The following is an 18952-nucleotide window of genomic DNA, read 5'->3' as shown; positions in this document are numbered from 1 at the left end:
GTAAATATAGCTATATAAATATGTATTTTTATAGCCTTCTTTGCTATTGCAAAAGGTCGTGGAGAATCAGCCTAATTGCCAAAATCTCTACTCTTTCTTTTGGAAACACCACCTCCTCCTTTCCCTAAGGACCATCAACAGTAATTGTATTTCTTTTTTCCATTGCTTTTGAATATATAATGCAAGGTTACTATTAAAGAGAGAGTCTTGCTCTAAATAGAACCTTTCTATCCTTTCAAAGCCATTGGCATGCTTGATAAGCATCTGTCATTCTGTACAGTAACAATTAGGAAATTAGAGTATTTCCAAGCTTTGGTGAAAGGAACAGTGAAATGCATACCTCTTCTGCTACACATCTACCGAGCTGCTCCCCTGCCTAGTTACAAATGCAGCATGACAAATAAGAAAGGAAATGATAATATGCCTGCTGGTGTTGACTTAAACAAATCAAGCACATCAGTCAGTTGAAAACCCAGCTGCCATCAGCCACTTCATCCTCCTTCCCCCAGATTTTACACTATTAGATGGAGGCTGCCTTTCTGCGTGGCTGACTCTTTAAAATAGAAGAGAAATGCTAAAGATGTCTTTAGTTGAATGCTTTGCAGCAGCCTGGTTGGCTGGATATTTGCTTACTGCTGCTTCGCTTTGTTGTTGTTGTGGTACAACTCAAAATCGTGCCTGGATGTGCTTGTAACTCCTCCACCACTTGGCTTGGTTCTAGCAGCTCAGCCAGCTGGCAGGAATAGGCCTATTTTAGGACGTTTTCCAAAGGCTTTTTTCCCCCTAATTTCTTAAACTTAATAGATATTTCTCCTCATCCCTATTAAGTCTATTGAGTCTTTGTCCAGAAACAAGAGATTTCTTGGTAATTAAAGAGATGTTAAACCCTGAAAGAGTTTCCTGAGCTGTACAGTGATGAAATGAAAGCTCAGTGTGTTTAGTGGCCAGGGAGCTGGATGATAACAGGGGACAGCAGTCAATCACTTCATTTGCTCTTGAATGTAGGTAATGAAGGAGATGAAAAAGCAGTTCCCCCACAAATATTAACTTGGCCCAAAACTTAACTTGGAAGAAAAGGCACTTGGACTCATTGTTTCCAGGATTTTCAGTGTTACTTTAGACAATGTAGAATGAAACATCAAGAGATGTTTATTCAAATCCACTAATGCAAGTCTCCAAAAATGACTGGAAGCAAACTTAAATTGAGCCACAGGTCAGGGCTTAAAGGAACCACAGAAGGTCACTATTAGGTATCAATAGTTGCTGTAGCTGTCATCTACCAAAAGCCTACTCTCTCCATCTGTAATAACATTACTAGGCTTCTGGTCAGTACAGGTTTGCACGTTCACTCTGCATTTTGTAGAAGAGATGTTATCTCTGCCAAAAGAAACTAAAGCTTCTCTTTCACTCTGGCTATACTCACTGAGGAGCACAACTCCAAAATGGGCTGAAGCAGCTTGTGCTCTGTATATCCACTTCAGCAGCAAATGGAGGCTTAAAGCTTGGCTGTAGTACATGAGGCAAAACTGCTTAAAAAGCAGCTTAGTCTGCTTGGCTGCCTGGTGTCAGCCCTGTAATATTCCTGCAGAACACCACAAAATAAGTGGGTGCCCTTTACCTGGGTAGGAAAGACCACACAGAAGGGATGTGAATATATTTAGGTACGTGGTAAAGGTTACTTACACCTCCAGAGGTTTCAACACACTCCCAGGCTTTACCATTTCCCTTCAAACCTCTGTGTTAGCACATCTTATACCTGAACACTTAGGGTTGGGTTTAGGCCAAAGCCCAGGCTTGGGTCCATCAGTCACCACTCACACCACACTCATCCCCAGTGAAGGGTGAAGGTACCTTTCTCTAGGCAGCTGGTGGTTAGGATTGTGTCGACACCGGACACTGAGGCCAAAGAGTTTGCGGGCAGTGCGCTGGATCTTCTGGCGCTGGGCTTCCAGGGAACTCTGTAGCAGCTTGTAGCGGTTCTGCAGATCCCAGTCATTCCCCCAGTGCTGGTGGATGCTCCCAATGGTCAGGAAGTGGTTGCTAGGTAGCCTTTTCATGAAGGATTTAAACTCATCTGGAATACACAAAAATGTGGAGAAATACAGAGGTTTCTGAGTTGTAACAAAGTTTTAAAGCTTTTCAGTTGCAGGATTCAGAAACAGCAATGATTTTAAGGTCCCTTCCAACACAAACCATTTTATGTTTAACTCACTGCTCTGACATTCTTCCCCAGGAAGCTCACTAATTCCATGGCTGTTGCTGCTCCTACATGGGAACTAAAACCCAGGGTTTGTTTCACCCAGTATTAGGGTGAAAGAATTCATTTAATGCGTGGAGAAAAAAAAGAAAGTAAATTCCCTGGAGCATGGGATTATAGTTTAGGGGTTATGAACGAAAAGCAGGGAGTTGTAATCATTGTCAGTTAAAGAGTTCTCATTTAAACTGTGTTTTAGCTGCTCCTAAAATGATGTTTGTTGCTGAAGTCAAATCACTTTGTGTTAAAATAAGAGGAAAAAAGAGCTTTAAAAAAGTCCCCAGAGGAAGGGTTTGAATTGTGTTCCCATGTCCTGCTTCTCATCTTTTAAAAGGAGCATTCAGATGCTTTTTTTTCTCATTTAACTGCATTTGAAGCTAAATGAGTTGTTTTCTATTACAATAAAAATAAATTCAAGCAGTTTTCAGGGCTAAGGTCAGAACTAAATGTGTCAATTTTAGCCAAAGGGAAAAAAATAATTGATCTAAATATATGTTGTTAAATGCTGTTTTGTGATCACTTTAGTTCTGTTTCCTTTTGTTTGATAATTAAAAAAAACCACATTATGCTGGGTTTGTTTGAGGTTTTTTCATTACAAAATAGTATATAGAGATACTGGGTCTGTTCACGACTTCTGAGAAATATAGTTTGCTTTGACTCTGATTATCAGGCTGGGACATCCTCATATAGAAAAAACAGACAGTTCCAACTTCCTTTTCAGAAAATAACCCAATTTTTGATACCAGAAAACTGTGTTTGACACAAAGAGACCTGGAGAAATGTGAGGAATGGAACAAGAAACCCTCTACAAAATGCAATAAAGATAAGTACAGCTTTGAACCAGGAGAGAAGAATCCCAAGCATCAGTATAGGCTTGGAAACAACCAGGTGAATAAGAGCTGCTAGAAAGGTCCTGGGGGTTATGGTGGGCATCATGCTAAAGGTGGGTTAACACTATGTTCTCACTGGAAGCAACATAAACCATATACTGTGCTAAATCCAGTAGGTTGGGGAAGTTAATATTCCCCTCTTCTTGGTACTGCTGAGGCTGCATCTGCATTTCTGTGCCAGCTTAGAGCTGCCCAATTAAAGATAGGTGTTGAGAAACCGGGAGGCCACAGCTGAGGGCTACCGCAATGGTCAAGGAACACAAGTCCTACAGGGTCAGCCAGAAGAAGCTGTACTTGCTAAACCCAGTGAAGAGGCCAAGGGGCAATCTAATTACAGCCTACAACTGCTTAAAAGGTACTTACACATACGAAGGAGAGAAACTCTCCTTATTAGAGACAGATGATATAACAAGGAGCAATAGTTTGCAGTTTGAGAAGTTCAAATGATTTATTGAACAACTTCTTCACTTGGAGGTAATGCAGCACTGGAACATGCTGCCCAGAGATGCAGAAGAACACTTTATACTGCTAAACATAACCATGGCTGACCTGATCGAGTAGTGCTGGTGGTAGTCCTGCTTCTAGAAGGAGGTTGGACAACAGCCCTGCTATACAGCCCACAAAGCATCCAACAAGAAATGCAGCCATCTTTTCCTGTGAGTTATCTACATCATTTTTCTTCCTTTCCTAATCCTTTATTAAAAATCCTTCATCCCATTTTCAGAAGAGAGGACAATAGCCAAAAAATGAAAGCTTGTAAAGGCTGATATCTTTGCAATAAAGAAAAATAATCCATAGAATTGTTGAAGAAAATCAGACCAGATAAATTACAATCTATCACACAAAGCTTGTGAATATTTGCATAACAGATTTCCTATTATTCAGCAACTTGCAGCTCACGCTTAACTGCCTAACAAAGAATATCTCTGTGTTAGTCAGTGCCATCATTATATAGATGGTAAATGGATGTTCACGTCGTACTCATCACATGGTGAAACTGAGTGCCTAATAAAAATAATCATCATCATTGCATTATCAAGATCCACGGGACATCTGCTTGTCTCCTTTCTTCCCCCAAGATAACGAAGAGCTACTTTGTTTTTAATCATCTCCCAGGTTTTCACTCTCTTTGCAACGCTGCTTTCAATGCCCTTCTCCTCCCCCAAAATGATTCTCTCCTGTTCAGTGGTCTTCTGAAACTATCATCATGTATAATTGCTTCTGTTGACCATGCTGATTACTCCCAGTACCTTTCAGCAGTAAAAGCCTTGCATTTGCTTCCCTCCCCTTATAAATCAATTTCCTCAAAAGCCTGTTTGTGCGAAAGACCAAGCTCTTTTCCCTCTGATGATGAATGTGCTACATTTTTCATAGAGATGGGTAAGGGAGAAATTTCAGTGCAGTGTGCACATTTTGATACTGCAGTGCAACGTCGGGGGGAAAACAAATAAGCAGAGAAAGCTGGCAAAATAAAAGCTGGATGGGGTTAGCTTTATAAAAAAGGGAATGAGAAAAGGAAAATACTTTCCAAAATGTATAGTTTCTTCATGTCTCCAGAACTATCTCCAGGCCTATCTCAAGACTATGGCTGCATGCTGCTAAGCTTTGTGCCTTTCTGGGAGCAGTTCATTCTTAACCCTACGACTTTGCAATTAATTAATGCATCTGTTTGCATTTGGGTTTATTCTATGTATCTGCCCCGAAAGTGTTGATGGTCAGGACTATATCTCCCATAATGCTACGTGGCCTCTCTTTGTGCTGAGTCACCCGGTGCCCTGCAGGCAGTCCCATGGCAATGACTCAGCATCACAGATGGTACAGGGCAGAGGGTCCAGCCTCTGGAGAGCATCGCAGGGAAACAGCCACATCAAACAGCTCTTTCAAAGGTGAAACTTTCGTTTCTCCACTGCTTGTCTTTTCAGTTAAAAAAATAATCACTTTTTCATCAGAAAGCAATAATACTGAAAAAAAGCCCCAAACCAAACCCTGACTTTTAATCAAAAGGCTATATAAAACCCAAAATCACAGTCCTGGTGCAGAATGTTTTGACCAGCCACACTAAAATGCCCAGAATAGGGCAGTGTTGTTTTTCCTCAATTTACACATGAGCAATGAAGCACGGGACTGAGAGAGCTCCTGAGATGATTTAAAGCAGCATCAGTTCACTGCAGCCTCCTTGACTTTGAAGATACCATCTCAAATCACACCAACTCCTGATCTGCCCCCTACAATTCTTCCAAATTGACAGAGGAACCCAACACAGCTCAGAAACAGAATACAGATCTTTCAGGCTATCTGCAGCTTCCTGCACAAATGGTATTTGCTTTCAGAGCACTCATGTGCCTTTCAGCCCACTTTATTGGAAAAGCCTTTAGATGTCATTAGAGATTTCTTTTCTGCTCTTCATAATGAAGAAAATCCTCTAGTTATTGGGAATATTTATTAAAACAAAAGCAGCAAAATACTAATACTAGAGTCTTCTTTGGCAACAACTTTCATCTCAAAGGATAAGTTCACGCATGATGCAACAAAGTGATGAATGAGATGCAGCAGCTTTAAACATAAAGATAATCACTCCATCTAGCCCTGAAAAGCCTCCAGCCCTGGGTGGAATATGGCTACAGCACGGCAGAGAATTGCACTGCAATGTGTCACTTTAACAGAGCAAATGAAAAACACCTTCCCCTGTTGAAATCTCAAGGGGAGGGAGACCGAATATAATTATCTACCACAGTCTTTGCTTAGATCAGGTGCAACAAGTACAGAATGTAACAGAAAAACAATCACTATGGGACTGTAATTCTTCTCTCTCCATAGGGCTCTCGCCTTCTAAGTGTCTGGGTTAGATCCCCTGGGGGTGTAAAGGGGTTTGATGAGCGGTGGCCACATGTGGCTCTTGAGCATCTTGTGTGAAGATCCTGTGCCAGAACTAGCAACTAGTAACACGTTACTAGTGGCAGTGCTGTGCTGGCAGGTAGTGCCAGTAATCCTAATTTGTGTAGTACTGAGTGAGCAGAAGCTTCTTGAAAGCCACGTTTCTGGTTTACCCTGGGGTACCTAATCCATCCCAGAATCTATAGAATCTCCCAGAAAACCACTAACCTCTTCATCTATGACCTGCTTCTGGAACTGACCCAGCCATGTGGGTACCCATAGTGTAGAGGTGGATCTTGTCAAGACAGTAGTCAGCCTCGTGCCATTAACTACTACTCTAACTTCGCTCAGCTGAACACGAAGTTGACAGCATGAGCTGGACATAAGAATCTGTGCAACAGCAGGCACACCAGCAGGGTCCACATATGGAAGCATGAAGCAGTCCTCAAGAGCTCATTGAGGAAACATCATGGGCCACTTCATTTCAATTATTAAGGGGATTATGGTGACCTTCAACATGAAGAAAGAAATTGCAGCTGGGAGATTTCTGAAGAAGAATTCTTCAATGCCTTGATTGGAGCTAGATGGTCCCTTCCTCACAGCTTTCTTTCCTAGCATGGAGACCTGGACCGTTATGACCATAACCATTAAAGAAAATGGGCTAGAAAGTAACTGGGTAACACCAGGAGATGTGAGCCAGCACAGGGATAAGTTCTCAATTAAGTTCTGCTTAGTGCCCATGTGGCTTCAGGGTAAGGATACCACTTGCTAAAGAAAAGGCTATAACTACACTGGTATGGATGCTCCTCAAGCCCTTGAGGGTGCATACTGCCCAAGTATTACAACACACCTACAATGGGTGTTACCAGCATCAACATGGAACAAACTCCTCTGACACCCCAAGGACACACTGGGAGAAATGGAGGAAGAAGAGAAATGTTCACATCAGCGGACACTGGCACTGTAGGAGAGAGAAGTAATTTTCCCTTCTGCTATCTCAAATGAGGTGTCATCTGGCCTGTGCTCTCTCTTTCTGAATTGCCTTTCACCAAAGCAGAATAAATCATTCATGCAAATCTGAAAAGCAATTTCTGCATCATTTATATTGTGGAAGTTTCTCTGTAGAACTATTAAAGAGAGATTCTGGGGTGGTTTGGTGTGAAAAATCAGATTTTTAATCAAACAAATTCTTCCTTGGAAAGTATCCCCTTACACATAGAATTATGCGTGGTGTGTGGTTTTACCTGTATGTGTAATAGAGAAAAAAGGCACTCCCTCAAGACTAACATCACATTTTTTAGGTCAATATCCTCTACTTTTTTGTCCAAGCTGGAGCATTATATTGAGGGAAGAAAAGATCCTTAACTGGTATAATCTGACACGTTTTGCTTGAAACAAATCAATCAGAAAATGAGTTTTGCTCGATTACCTGAATTCTCCAGATCTTTATAGGCTTCTGTCCAGGTCTTGCCCATGTTTGCCAATGTGTACTCCATGATCTGGATGTCAGTGATGGGGCAGTTGCACTGCGGGAACTCCTCCGCACACTGGCAGCCACACTGGCTGTTCCTGCAGATGTACTCCCCTTCGCCATTGCACATGATGTAGCTCAAGGCAGACTGGACAAACTTCTCCTGTAAATACTGAGGGAAGATGATCTGGAGACCTGCCATAGAAACAAGAGGTGGGGATGTGGGAAGAAGCAGAAGAAAAGACATTTCAGGTATCTGTTCTGCTTTCAAAACATGTTTCATTAACAGCTTGGGAAAGTGATGCTGAGGAATTAAAAGCTGCTGGGATATTTCTCGTGAAGCTGTCACATATAAGGAAGATGGGGTACAAATTGCATGCCTCCACTGCGAGGAGTGAGGTAGCTGAGAGCAGAGCCCATCTGCTCTGTGAGAGAAGGGTAACAAGTAAGTCCCCTCTCCCCAGCACCCAGTGTACCCCCTTCATCCTAGTCCTGAATCCCAGCACAGTGCAAAACGTCTGAATGCAAAGCCACCCTTATTCCTAGGTGGGTTTTTTATACTTTGCAACGTAATGCTAGTTCAGAAGTGATGAGCATTACACAGTTCTGACCTGTTTTGGAGAGACTAAACAGGTTTTGTGCCACAGAAACAAGGAAACTACATGCTGAAAGAGAAAGAAAACAGAAGAAAGGAAAATAATACAAAGAGGGATTTAGAAAAGACCCTTGCAGAGTTAAGTGCCCAGCTCCTACAGTATAAATACAGGAGTTGGGTACCTGAGTCTTTTCAGCTTGCTCCCTGCTAGGAAGGCTACTTGCCAAATCCTATAAAAGTGCAAATGGATTTAGTGCCAGTGATTTCAGTGGTGATCTGAAGATTTACATTAGCTGAGAGCTCTATCCCCATATCTCTTTCTCCATCTGAGTGTTTGTGTATCCATCCATCTGTGCAGGCATTAGTGTAGGTGGACGCTTGCTTAGGTACCAGAAGACATGATAACAGTTTAAGCATTTGCCCTGTGTGCAGTGTGCTTGTTTTTCCAGCCTGTCCTTCTCCAGCCCCCATATCCAGGCTCCCTACAGCTATCCCTGAGGATTCACAGCTGTTTTCTTCTACCTGGTGAGTTCTGCTTGTCAGACTCAGTCAGTGTTTCTGGTGCATGAGGCAGAGATGATAATAACTCTGAGCAAGAATTCATGGGAAGCCTGGACCACTCACCTTCCTCATAAAAGGCCCAGGGATTTTGGAGTAGCAGATATAGTAGTTTATGGCTTGAGCAGCAGCACTGAACTCCAGTGTAATGAAGGCATGCGGGTCAATTACCCATCTGTTGGTGTTTCTATTGTGCTGAATTACTGTATCCGTGGCTGACAGTTCGTTGGAGTGGAATGAAAATAAGACAATAATTCAAAGGATGAGTGTGTGGGAAGAGCAAAAGGGGCTGTGACTCCTTTCAGGAGTTCAGGCCCATCTCTGTGATGCATCATGGTCACCTCAGGCAAGAGGAAAGTGGTGGGCTGTGCCCTTGGGACCCCCATTACACTTTTGTTTGGGTTCCACAAGAGACACCTCAGCCTTGACAATGTCCCTCTGGAAGACCAAGCTCGGGAGGGATTAGGAGGTTATTGAAGGCACAGGGACCTTTGCTTCCTCTCCCCTCCTGCTACTGCCAGAGCAGAGTCTCAAAGCACTGTGCTCAGTGGCAGCAGCTGCCCTGTTGTCTGACTTAATCTGCAGCAGAGCATGGAATGGTGGCAACCACCAGGCAGGATGAACACAGAATAACCCTCAGCAGGAGAAGACATTTGTGACACTTGCACAAGGGTTTCAAGAGCAGCATTTGGAAGCATCATGTGTGCATAGATCCTGCTGCCTTTTCTGTGGTGTGTGAAAGGGACGAAACATGCAAGGGGCTGACCACAGCCCACAGCATCCCTGTGAACACCTCAAAACTAGTCCAACATCAGCATTTTGAGGTCCTTTGGGCTTTCCTGAGATGTTTCTCAAGAAAAAGCTCAGCTTTTGTCCTGTGGTCTTCAGGAAGCACTGAAGTTCAATCTCTTTTAAGGGTTTATCTGAAGCAACCACCACAGAGGGATGGTCCCACCTGCCAAGCTCCAAGACTCTCCTTCAGGACAGAAAGAAAGTGAAGTGCTGTTGGAGAGCAGAGATCTACAGTGGGGTTTAGAGAGCCTAAAGGCTGCTCTAGTCACTGAGCTTGCAAACTCACAGGAGAGGGGGGCTGGACTTTTGGATGTGCATTGATCCTGTTTATTAACGGTCTATGTCTCATGAATAAGTCTTTCCACTTTCTGCTTCATGGAGGAGCAACCTACCCTGGCCTCAGCCTTTGAATATGAAACCCAAATGATCACAGGTTCTTCAGCTTACTGTTTTTTTATCTATGAATTTTAGATTGAATAACAGCACTGACAAGCTCTTCGGTCCCAAATGAAATTGGCTTTAGAGATATATTTTTTTCCCTGGAGTGAATAGGGGTAAAATAAAGCAACTAAAGTTTCAGGGAAAGCTCTTCCCATTACAATGGGCAATGACCGTGTATCTCAGCACCTGCAGAAACACAAATACCCAATAACCTCCAAAACATGACACAGGCTCATCCTGCATTGCCGAGTGCCGCATGTGGATGCTTGCTTTTTGCCCATAAAACCTGTGGTTTCTAAAAAAGCCTTTCCAGGATCTTCTCTTTAAGAAATAATCTCAGATTTAAAAGGCAATCATCCCCCCATACACTTAGCACCAACTCAAAAGAACACTTATATATAAATACTGAACTTTAATCAGGTAAGCAGCTCTGCTGGAATCCAGGCAGCTAAATGTAGCATTTAACAAGCAGCATATATTCAAATATGTGCTTAGACCAGGAACTAGTGACACACAAATCCAGCTGCTCATCCGAATATGAGTGTGCCTACTCCAAACACAAAGCCCTAACTTTAAAACTGCACGTATGACTCAGAGATATTCCAGCCAGGAATTTCCTTGTGGAAGAAATCTGTATTAGGGTTAATGATAAAGGAGCCTCATGTCAGCAGCCAAGCAAGGGGGCAACCTTAAAGCCTGAGATACTGGACCATTTTCATGGGATGAACACCTCAGCCCAAGCCACGGTGCATAAGGAATGGGCTCATCCTGCACAGCAACCTCAGTAGCTGATAAGAGATGCAGAAGGTAGGTGTGCTGGTGACAAGTGTTAAGGTAACATTGATCAGAAGGAGGAATTCTTCCCCTGTGTAAAACATGAAGTTTCCCTTTAAAAATTAAAAGCAGCACAGATTTGATATAGGTTTGACTTAGATAACTACAGGCGGATTATGAAGTGTCTCACAAGGGGACATGTCCTTAATTCACCTAGAAAAACTATTAGAGAGAGATGTTTGCCTTTGGACTGTATATAAAAGGCTTCCTGCATTAAAAGAGGTAAATTTCCCCAGCTCTAAATTGGAGCTATTTGAAACATTTTCCACAGAAGAGTTCTCTGTTGAAAATGCAGTTTCATTGAAGCATTTGGTGAGAGCATGTTGACTCCAAAAGCACTTTTGACGGGGAAAGGTCTAAATGTATCTTTTTTACACTTCCTCATTTTGTTTCGGTGAAAAGCTGGACTGTTTGGTGTTGTCATTACTGCTCTGCCCATCACAGCAAAGGCTTTAATATTAATTGTAATGCAAATCTTAGTATTCTATTACCACATTTGATGTAACTACCTAATATGCACTATCTCCCGTTTAATGTCACAATCTTTAGAACAGCACAGAAGGATTTTACCTTGTTGAAACAGTGCCATGTTGCAATATTGACAGATACTGTCACAGTGTCCAAGAGGATACGTCTCTGGAATTTTAATTTCCCCAAACTTTTCAAAGTGTTCCTTTTTTTTTTTTTTTATTCCACTCAAATGTTCAAATTCCAGTCTAGGACACTTTTCCAGGGAATAAACTCCCGTTTCCCACTAGACCACCACAGAGCTGTAAACATCTTCCCCTCCTATGCTCTGATTTACTCCTTTCACAGGCAGCTCATGCAGCAGCTGCACTGGAGGCAGAGGCAGGCAAAAGAATGGCAGAGAGAGGAGGATATAACATGCAAGGAAGTGAAGTTACCTGGGAGATCCACACAGCCCTCCTCATGCATGGGGTGGGGAACCTGCCTCCAGGCAGGAAAAAGGGAAACCTAAATTACCGTGATAACGTATGTTCTATGTGATAGTGTATGTACTATGATGTACCTGAGTATACTCCAGACATAGACATACATACATGCTGGGTCCACGTGGATACTGTTTTATAAATTAGTGATGCTTTTCTGCCTGTGTAACCACAGGTGCAGAACCAGACACCCTGCACTATACAAGCATCAAGGTCCTCCCCTAAAATCTCCAGCCTGGCTGACCTCCCTGAGCCCATGTGCAGCATGAAGGTAGCTTAGCTCTGGGTCTGGCCATTGCATCGTCTTTGAAGCCACGACTTTCAGGGTTGGGCAGCAGCAAGTGAAGAAACAGAAATTCTTCCTGTCACGAAGAAGCTGCTCTTTTATTGAGCCAGCCTCAGAGCCAGAGTGACATGAAGGTAGAAACATGGATTTCTGTTAGCAGCTCATGCTCGGCTGCTAATCAGATCAGAGGAGACTCAGTCATGATCCATTACCTGCAGCCTTGTGACTAATTCCTAATGAGGCCGCCCAGAGCAGAGGAAGGATCCTGGGTAATTATCCCAAGAACCACACTCCAGATTAGGTGGAAAACTCAGGTGTGGCTTTAAAGGTCACTTTGTTCTATTAGGAGAAGTTCTTACCTTCCTCCCCACATCCCTTGGATTGGGTCTGGTCTCTCTCTGGGCTGGGTTATGCCATGTGTGTTTAGCCCCGAGGTCTCTGTCTACTCCCATCAGAAATCACAGCCTCATCCACCTTACATCCCCCATCTCCTAAAATTCCCCTCTTCCTCCATCTCCTTTCCCCCTCTCAGGCATCGTGCTTTTTCTCTTCTCTGGTAGAATTAGATAGCCAATAGAGATGTATTGATTCACCTACTTATCACTTTGTCTGCCTATAAACCCATCTGGCTGCTTATTTAACTGTTTACCTAGTTATCTGATGTGTCATCCTTGGGTTTTCATTACCAGCAGCCATCACTGCAGTGCATAAAAAGCCTCAAATCATTTATTGTTAATTAGGTAAGAACCAGAAGTCAGTGATTTAGATAATCATGGGAATAGTGAAAACAACCTGCCTATTATTTTTAAAGGCAAATAATAACAACAACAACAATATATCCACAACATGACTCAGTAAATGAAACCCACTTTCTGTGCAACCAAGATTAAAACAGCACTTGCCAAATTATACTCTAAGCGGAAGATGTAATGTAGCCCATTCATCTGAAAAATTAAAGTTTGTGCAAGTACAAGGATTCCAGAAATAAAACCAGCTGGGCAAATGAGCAATTAAATCCCACATTTCCTTATTTTGTCAAAAAATCTTGGGAATAACCTTAGTAAATTATACACCCAGTGAATTTCCTCCTTCTACTGAAGTTGACTTCTTGCGAACCAGAGCGTATGTATGTATTAATTCAGCCATGACCTCTATCTGTGACTTCTGGACCAGCTCCCCAGCTGGGACTGAAGCCATGGCTCCTAGCATCCAAATAAAACCTCTACGACTTTTCCCAAAGATTATGGTCATTAGAGAGTCCCAAAAGCTGATCTGCAAACCTCTTACGTGTATCAGCAATTTGGGAGGGACAGAGAGAGACGTGGACAGAATGCCCCTTCAGTATTAAAGGAAAAGGTCACATTTATTTATATTGGTGTAGATATTATATGCATAAGTCCATCAAAATTGAATGACAAGGGGCACTTCAGCGGGTCCAGCCTGCAGTTCCCTGTGCCTGTAGCTCAGTCAGTAGTCACACCCCGGCTCTGCTGTGCTGCGCACCATATGAAGCCACCAGTATTGCTTCAGGGAACTTACAGTGAAGACAGCAATAACAGCAAACAAAGGAGGTGAAAAGGATAGTAAAAAGCATTCCCCACCACCATTTCATCCTCCCACTCCATCTCCCTCATTCCTGTGCCTTACCTTGCAGGTGGAGTTTACTCTCAGTGCTTTGCAGAAGGACAGAACTCACAGAGTCCAGATTGTCGTAGCTGTTACAGCCCAGGGGGCCAGTCCGAGTTTCTGTTACCTATGGAGGATGTAGAAAACAGAGAGTGTTCCCTTTGATTCCCACACCACGTCTTCCCCAGGCAGCTTCAGACCTCATAATATAATGACTCCTTGTCAGCAACCAATGCAATTCAAAGCACATCTCCCCTAATAGGGAAAAAAATGTCCCACATTGGACAGACACAGCTCATGTTTTGCTCACAAGTGAAAATAGAGTGAATTGTGTCTGCTTTCTTTATGGTACTGCATGTTATTCTGGACTTGGCAATGAGGTCCTGCAGATTGATGTTTCTCATAGAGGATCTCCACTGGAGAACATCAGAAGCCAGTAGAGGAATTATTCCCTGGCTTCTCTTACTGGAAAGCATGATACAGAGATGGATTGCCAGCCCACTATGGTGCCCAGAGCTCCCACAACATATGTGCACACCATCCTTGTGCTGAGGATAGATGGAGGCACAGATGACCTGCAGTGCTGTTGCTCTGGTGGTTGCTGTTGGTTTCCAGACACGAAGGAGAGCTGCCCTTCCTGAATTCACAAAGGGTGATTATCTGCTGTCACTATTTCAATATCTCAATACTATTTCCCATCCAAAAGGGAGCAGATTCAGCCATGAGACACCACAGAGCTGAAACCTTTCAGAAATGGCTAACAATGATGACTCCATCCACATCTCCTTCCCTGGAGTGAACTCTGCAACAATAAAATCCCTCCCCAGTATAGGATGATTGCTTTCAGAGAAGGCAGCCTTTGTCTGCAGAGCCATTTTCCCTATTTTGTATGCTCTGAGCAGCTTCCCTTCCGTCCTGCTGCAACCCTCAAGCTGCCTCTCAGTCCGTTTCATTCCAGATGCCTCAGTAATGCCACACTGAGTTTTTCATCTTTTCTTGTAGTAAATTCACCTGAGAGATGTTCAGCAGTCTCATACCCTCAAGATGAGAATACTCCTGGGTTGGACGGGGTTGTCCATTTCAGACCTGCTTTTCCCTCCCAACCTCCATTACTGATCTGGATTATCTGTTCCCTCTCTCCCTTCTAGAAGTCACTGCCACACATAGTGGAATTCCCTACCCTACACAACTATCACACTGAATGCCCCCCCACCCCCACCTTTCCAGGTATTACTGGCCCTAGGGAAATCAATTCTTCAGTAAGGTCAATAAGAGAACAATTTACCCAGGAACTCAGTGCAGGAGCAAAACAACTCGTGATTAAAAAAGACATCACACTGGACGAGCAAAGTCCTGCCCAAATCCCTGCAGTACTGGTATGGGCACACAATCTTCTTTCTCTTCCCAAGGCAAGAGACAATACCTTGATTGCTCCGGTAGAGATCTGGATCTCATGGAGTCTCCTCATAGTGCCATCACGGTCTACAAAGTAGGAGGAAGCAAGCTGGTGCAATGCTTCAACGCTCTGGGTAGCATTTCCTGACTTTCTGTCAAGGCGGCTTTTGTCCATGTACATGGTCAAGGCCTCCTCTCCTGCAGCAGAAAGAAAAGGAGGATATTTCAGGCTGCCATGGAGGTTCATCTGAGCAGGAACATAAAATGTCACATGTGGCACCTAAAGAAAGAAAAGTCCAACTCCTAAAGGACTCCTAAATGCATCCACCCTTCCTCACCAGTACCACCTCACTGTAGTTAGTATGAGAGAACCTCCTTGTCTATTCAGCCAGAAAGGCCAGGTCCACCACACTTGTAGAGCAGCTCCACTGAACTGAGTAGATAACATTCTGGACACTTATTAGCCAGCACAGCTTTACCACAACTACTGGAAAGGATTCAGACCACTCATCCTGCTTGAGAAACACATTCTAGGGCAGCACCTCTAGAATGATGCACACCCGACAGGAGAAGATGCCACTTTTATGTAGGTCTATCTGCCCTGATTTCTAGAAGGAATAAATGATGATTTAGGTTGCCAATGGGATATAGTCATGTAGGTAGCTACAGAGGACAAACAAATGCTAGTTGCACTTCTTCAGCTTCCAGTGAGCATGCAAAAGAATAAAGGCAAGGAGGTGAGTGAAGGGGAGCAATCAGAGGAAAGAGCAAATAAGAAAGTTAATTTAAACCAACCACCCTTTCTGCTTTTCTTCCTCTCCTAGAGTCTCATTCAGGGAATTTAAGTGGGGAGTGTAGAATATTGTACAAGGTAAGGGGCAATAGGTGATTTTGAACCAGTGAACACAGAGAATCTGGGAGTGAAGCAGCTAATACCCAGGAGCCCCAAACATCAGCAGAAACCCAAATGTAACAAGAGAGGTACGAAAGGACACAGAGGTGAGAAGTAACATTTACCTAAACATTCAATCTGTGCTGTATGAGCCAGATTAAAACCCAGCTCATCCTTAACGTAAGGCTGGCACTACAGGAGGTGTAAAAGGGTAGAAAAACCATCCTGCACCCTTAACACGTGAAGCTGTGATTTCAAGAAAGACAATAGACACCCACGGTAGAAATGTGCCATTTCTACATAGCCCTTTTAATGAGAGGAATGACACTTGTTCTAATTTGATAGATGAACCACTGATGAATACATTGCCCCTGGCAATGATAGCATGGTCAAAGAGGCAAACAATGTTCCACCACTTTCTCAGCCAAGAAATGTTTTGCTCTTCAGCATTTTTGCATATTGTTGTTTTGGAGAACAAGCACTTTTCTTCAAAATTCTTATTAGCTGAAGTAGTTTGATTTGTCCAAATGATTTCTCCCCCCCCCCCCCCCCCCCCCCCCTTTTGCTTTCCCTGGATATTTTCCAGCTTTCATCTGGAAGCCAAATGCCTGAGAACAAACCAAAAATATTCTGGCTGAAAATCAAAATATTTTTATTGGATTTCAGGGCTTTTTTCAAGCTATTGATAAGTTGAGGATTGAGCCTTTGGCTTTGAGATGAAAAATGAAAGTTTTTTTGGTGGAAAGAAAATAGTTTTCATCAAAAGAATCTATCAGTTGAAATCTTTCAATTGGCTTCACAGGAGATAAAGTGGCAAAGTTTGGCATGGAAAACTTTCTCTCTTTAATATTTTCTTTAGAATAACATCATATCCTTTGCCCAGGATCAAAGTTGTTGTAGTAACAGTATCCTCATTTTTACGTCTCACAAATACACTTTCCCCGGAAAATGAGCCACTTTGATTCCTTTATCACTGTTATCGTCATTGTACGTTGAGCAGCATGAGGAGGCCTTGGCAGGGATCAAGGCTCTATCACATCAGGCTTTAGCCACACAAACAGCAGAAAGATAGATCCTGTCCTAGAGCATTTAAAACCCACATATCTGAGGAGACAACAGCTGTATACAGCAGACAGGCAGCAAAGCACAGGGGAATAAGATGACTGTGATTAACACAAGAAACAGCAGTCACCACACACCAGATGCCCAGCCACTGTTGATGTGTTGTCAGATTTCATCTTTGAGGTGACTTTTACGGGGGGATTTGAAGGAAGGTCAGACTTTGTGAATTTGCATGAGACAACTTGTTTGTCACCAGAAGGAAGCCTGAATAGGAGTTAGCCAAGAGCTAAAAGTTTTGTATCTTGCATGTAACAGCAGTATTTAACAGCATGGAGATGCAGCAGACATAAATGATGCTTTGCCACCTCTTTGCAGGGCTGTGACAGAAGAGGGAAGTCCTGGATAAATCTCCCTTTAGCTGCGATTCTCAGAGGAACCTGGTGGAGCCAGACAGCAACTCTTCAATTCCACCAGTAAGTGGAAGAAAACCAACTCTTTCTGGAAAAACAGCATGCCTTTATTAACAGTCAAGGCACAAAAATCAGAACCTTTTCAGTCCAGACTAGTTCATTGTAACTAGAGCAATGCTGGGAATGGAGATGCCTTGGACAGAGCAACCAGGAAGCCTCGGTTGAATTGCACCAGATAATACCACTGGTTTCAGATCACCAGGAAATCCACTGGCTTTCTGTCCCTAGACAACACAAAGCAGGCAATTGAGCAACTGAAACAGCTCCTAGACATCGGAGAGGGTAAACCTGTGCTCTAAGGCAGTGCAGATCAGTGATTTCCCCACAAGAAGTTGTCATTTGTCTCCTCTCTGAGGTGTTCGGACCCTTCCAGTAGGACTAAGAGGAAGAAAGCAGGAAAGGAAAACCCATAGGGTTTGATGCTTTTCTTGAGGGACAAATGTTGCCCTGAGGAGTGAAGGGCGCTGAGCAGAAACACTATTGCTGGAAAACCTATTCTGTGTGTATGTGTACGGACCTGGAAAAGCACAGCATCCCAACAGAGCATGTGCATGAGAAAGCAACACTTAGATCAAGAGAGGTTAACAGACTTTTGCTGCATTATTAAGTCTTAATTTCTCATTTATTAAGCAGATGCTATGTTCAAAGTTGCCTTTCCTTCAGGGCTTTCCCTGCAAATTGCCTCTCAGCTCTGTGTGCTCCATCCCAGAACATGGGTGCCCTCAAAATGACCCTTCAGCAATTCCTTTGTCAGAACTAAACTGGAGCAAAGCTGCTTTTTATTGGGCTCTGGGGGGATGTGGCTGCTCTGTAGGCTGAAAAGCATCAGAGCTGTTCCTCATGTGGCCAGGTGTGAAAATAGCTGCTGGATTGAGGTGGGCTGGCCTGATCCATCACCCAGCCTCCTGGGGACCATGCAACAGCTGGCATTTAAAAGCAGAACAATTTCCTGTGTGCTTGTCACTCCCTTGCAGCCTAATAAGACATCAGGTAAATTACAAACCACTGTAATCCAAAGCAGAATCCTTGTGACTTTTCAGAGACAGTCTTGGGAGAACAAGGGTGCCAGGACATGCCTGGTTTTATATCCCAGTGGTGATGGTTAGCCCACAGCCTGTGATTAGAATGTGTCCTCCTTGCATAATGCATGCCCAGCTTCATCTACATTTTCTCTGGGACTGCCATTGCCGAGATAAATCCTTCTTTGCTCCCCTCCCATTGCTCACCATTCTCTGGGCTGATGGAGCGTTTAGCACTCCTCTCCAACACCAGCTCTCATTACAAGCCTCTGCATATTTAAAAGTGTTGTGTTGTAAAAATCAGGAGAAACAAACCCCTGTGAATAATTCACAACCTCAGCCAGGCAAAATTAAAAATATATTTCACCATCAAAGGTCTTCTTTTAGATTTCCATGGATGCGAGTGACAAGAAAAAGGAATGCCAATGGAAAGAAGAGCAAACCCACAAAAACACTCCCAGTACTTTACTGGAGTCTTTACTTGGCTGGCTCTTGTAAAATACGGTCCTGAAAAGTGATTTCCTCCGTAAAAGGCAGTTTATC

The 18952-nt window shown here is 43.3% G+C and overlaps 1 protein-coding gene across 1 annotated transcript in view; it reads right to left on the bottom strand.

The window, feature by feature from the left end:
• Positions 1-18952, bottom strand: part of BRINP1 (bone morphogenetic protein/retinoic acid inducible neural-specific 1) — a 59500-nt gene that overhangs the window by 6061 nt on the left and 34487 nt on the right. Inside the window, exons 3-6 of the mRNA XM_010015878.1 lie at positions 14995-15164; positions 13593-13698; positions 7448-7684; positions 1852-2074 (exon numbers count right to left, since the gene is read on the bottom strand). Of these exons, the coding sequence (XP_010014180.1) occupies positions 1852-2074; positions 7448-7684; positions 13593-13698; positions 14995-15164 (736 nt within the window). The remainder of the gene's footprint in view (positions 1-1851; positions 2075-7447; positions 7685-13592; positions 13699-14994; positions 15165-18952) is intronic.

The sequence above is a fragment of the Nestor notabilis genome, unplaced genomic scaffold, assembly GCF_000696875.1.
Source record: "Nestor notabilis isolate BGI_N333 unplaced genomic scaffold, ASM69687v1 scaffold7516, whole genome shotgun sequence".
In the NCBI taxonomy this organism is placed as follows: Eukaryota; Metazoa; Chordata; class Aves; order Psittaciformes; family Psittacidae; genus Nestor; species Nestor notabilis.
Note: the sequence above shows the minus strand (reverse complement) of the source record. Positions and strands in the feature narration are given on the sequence as shown.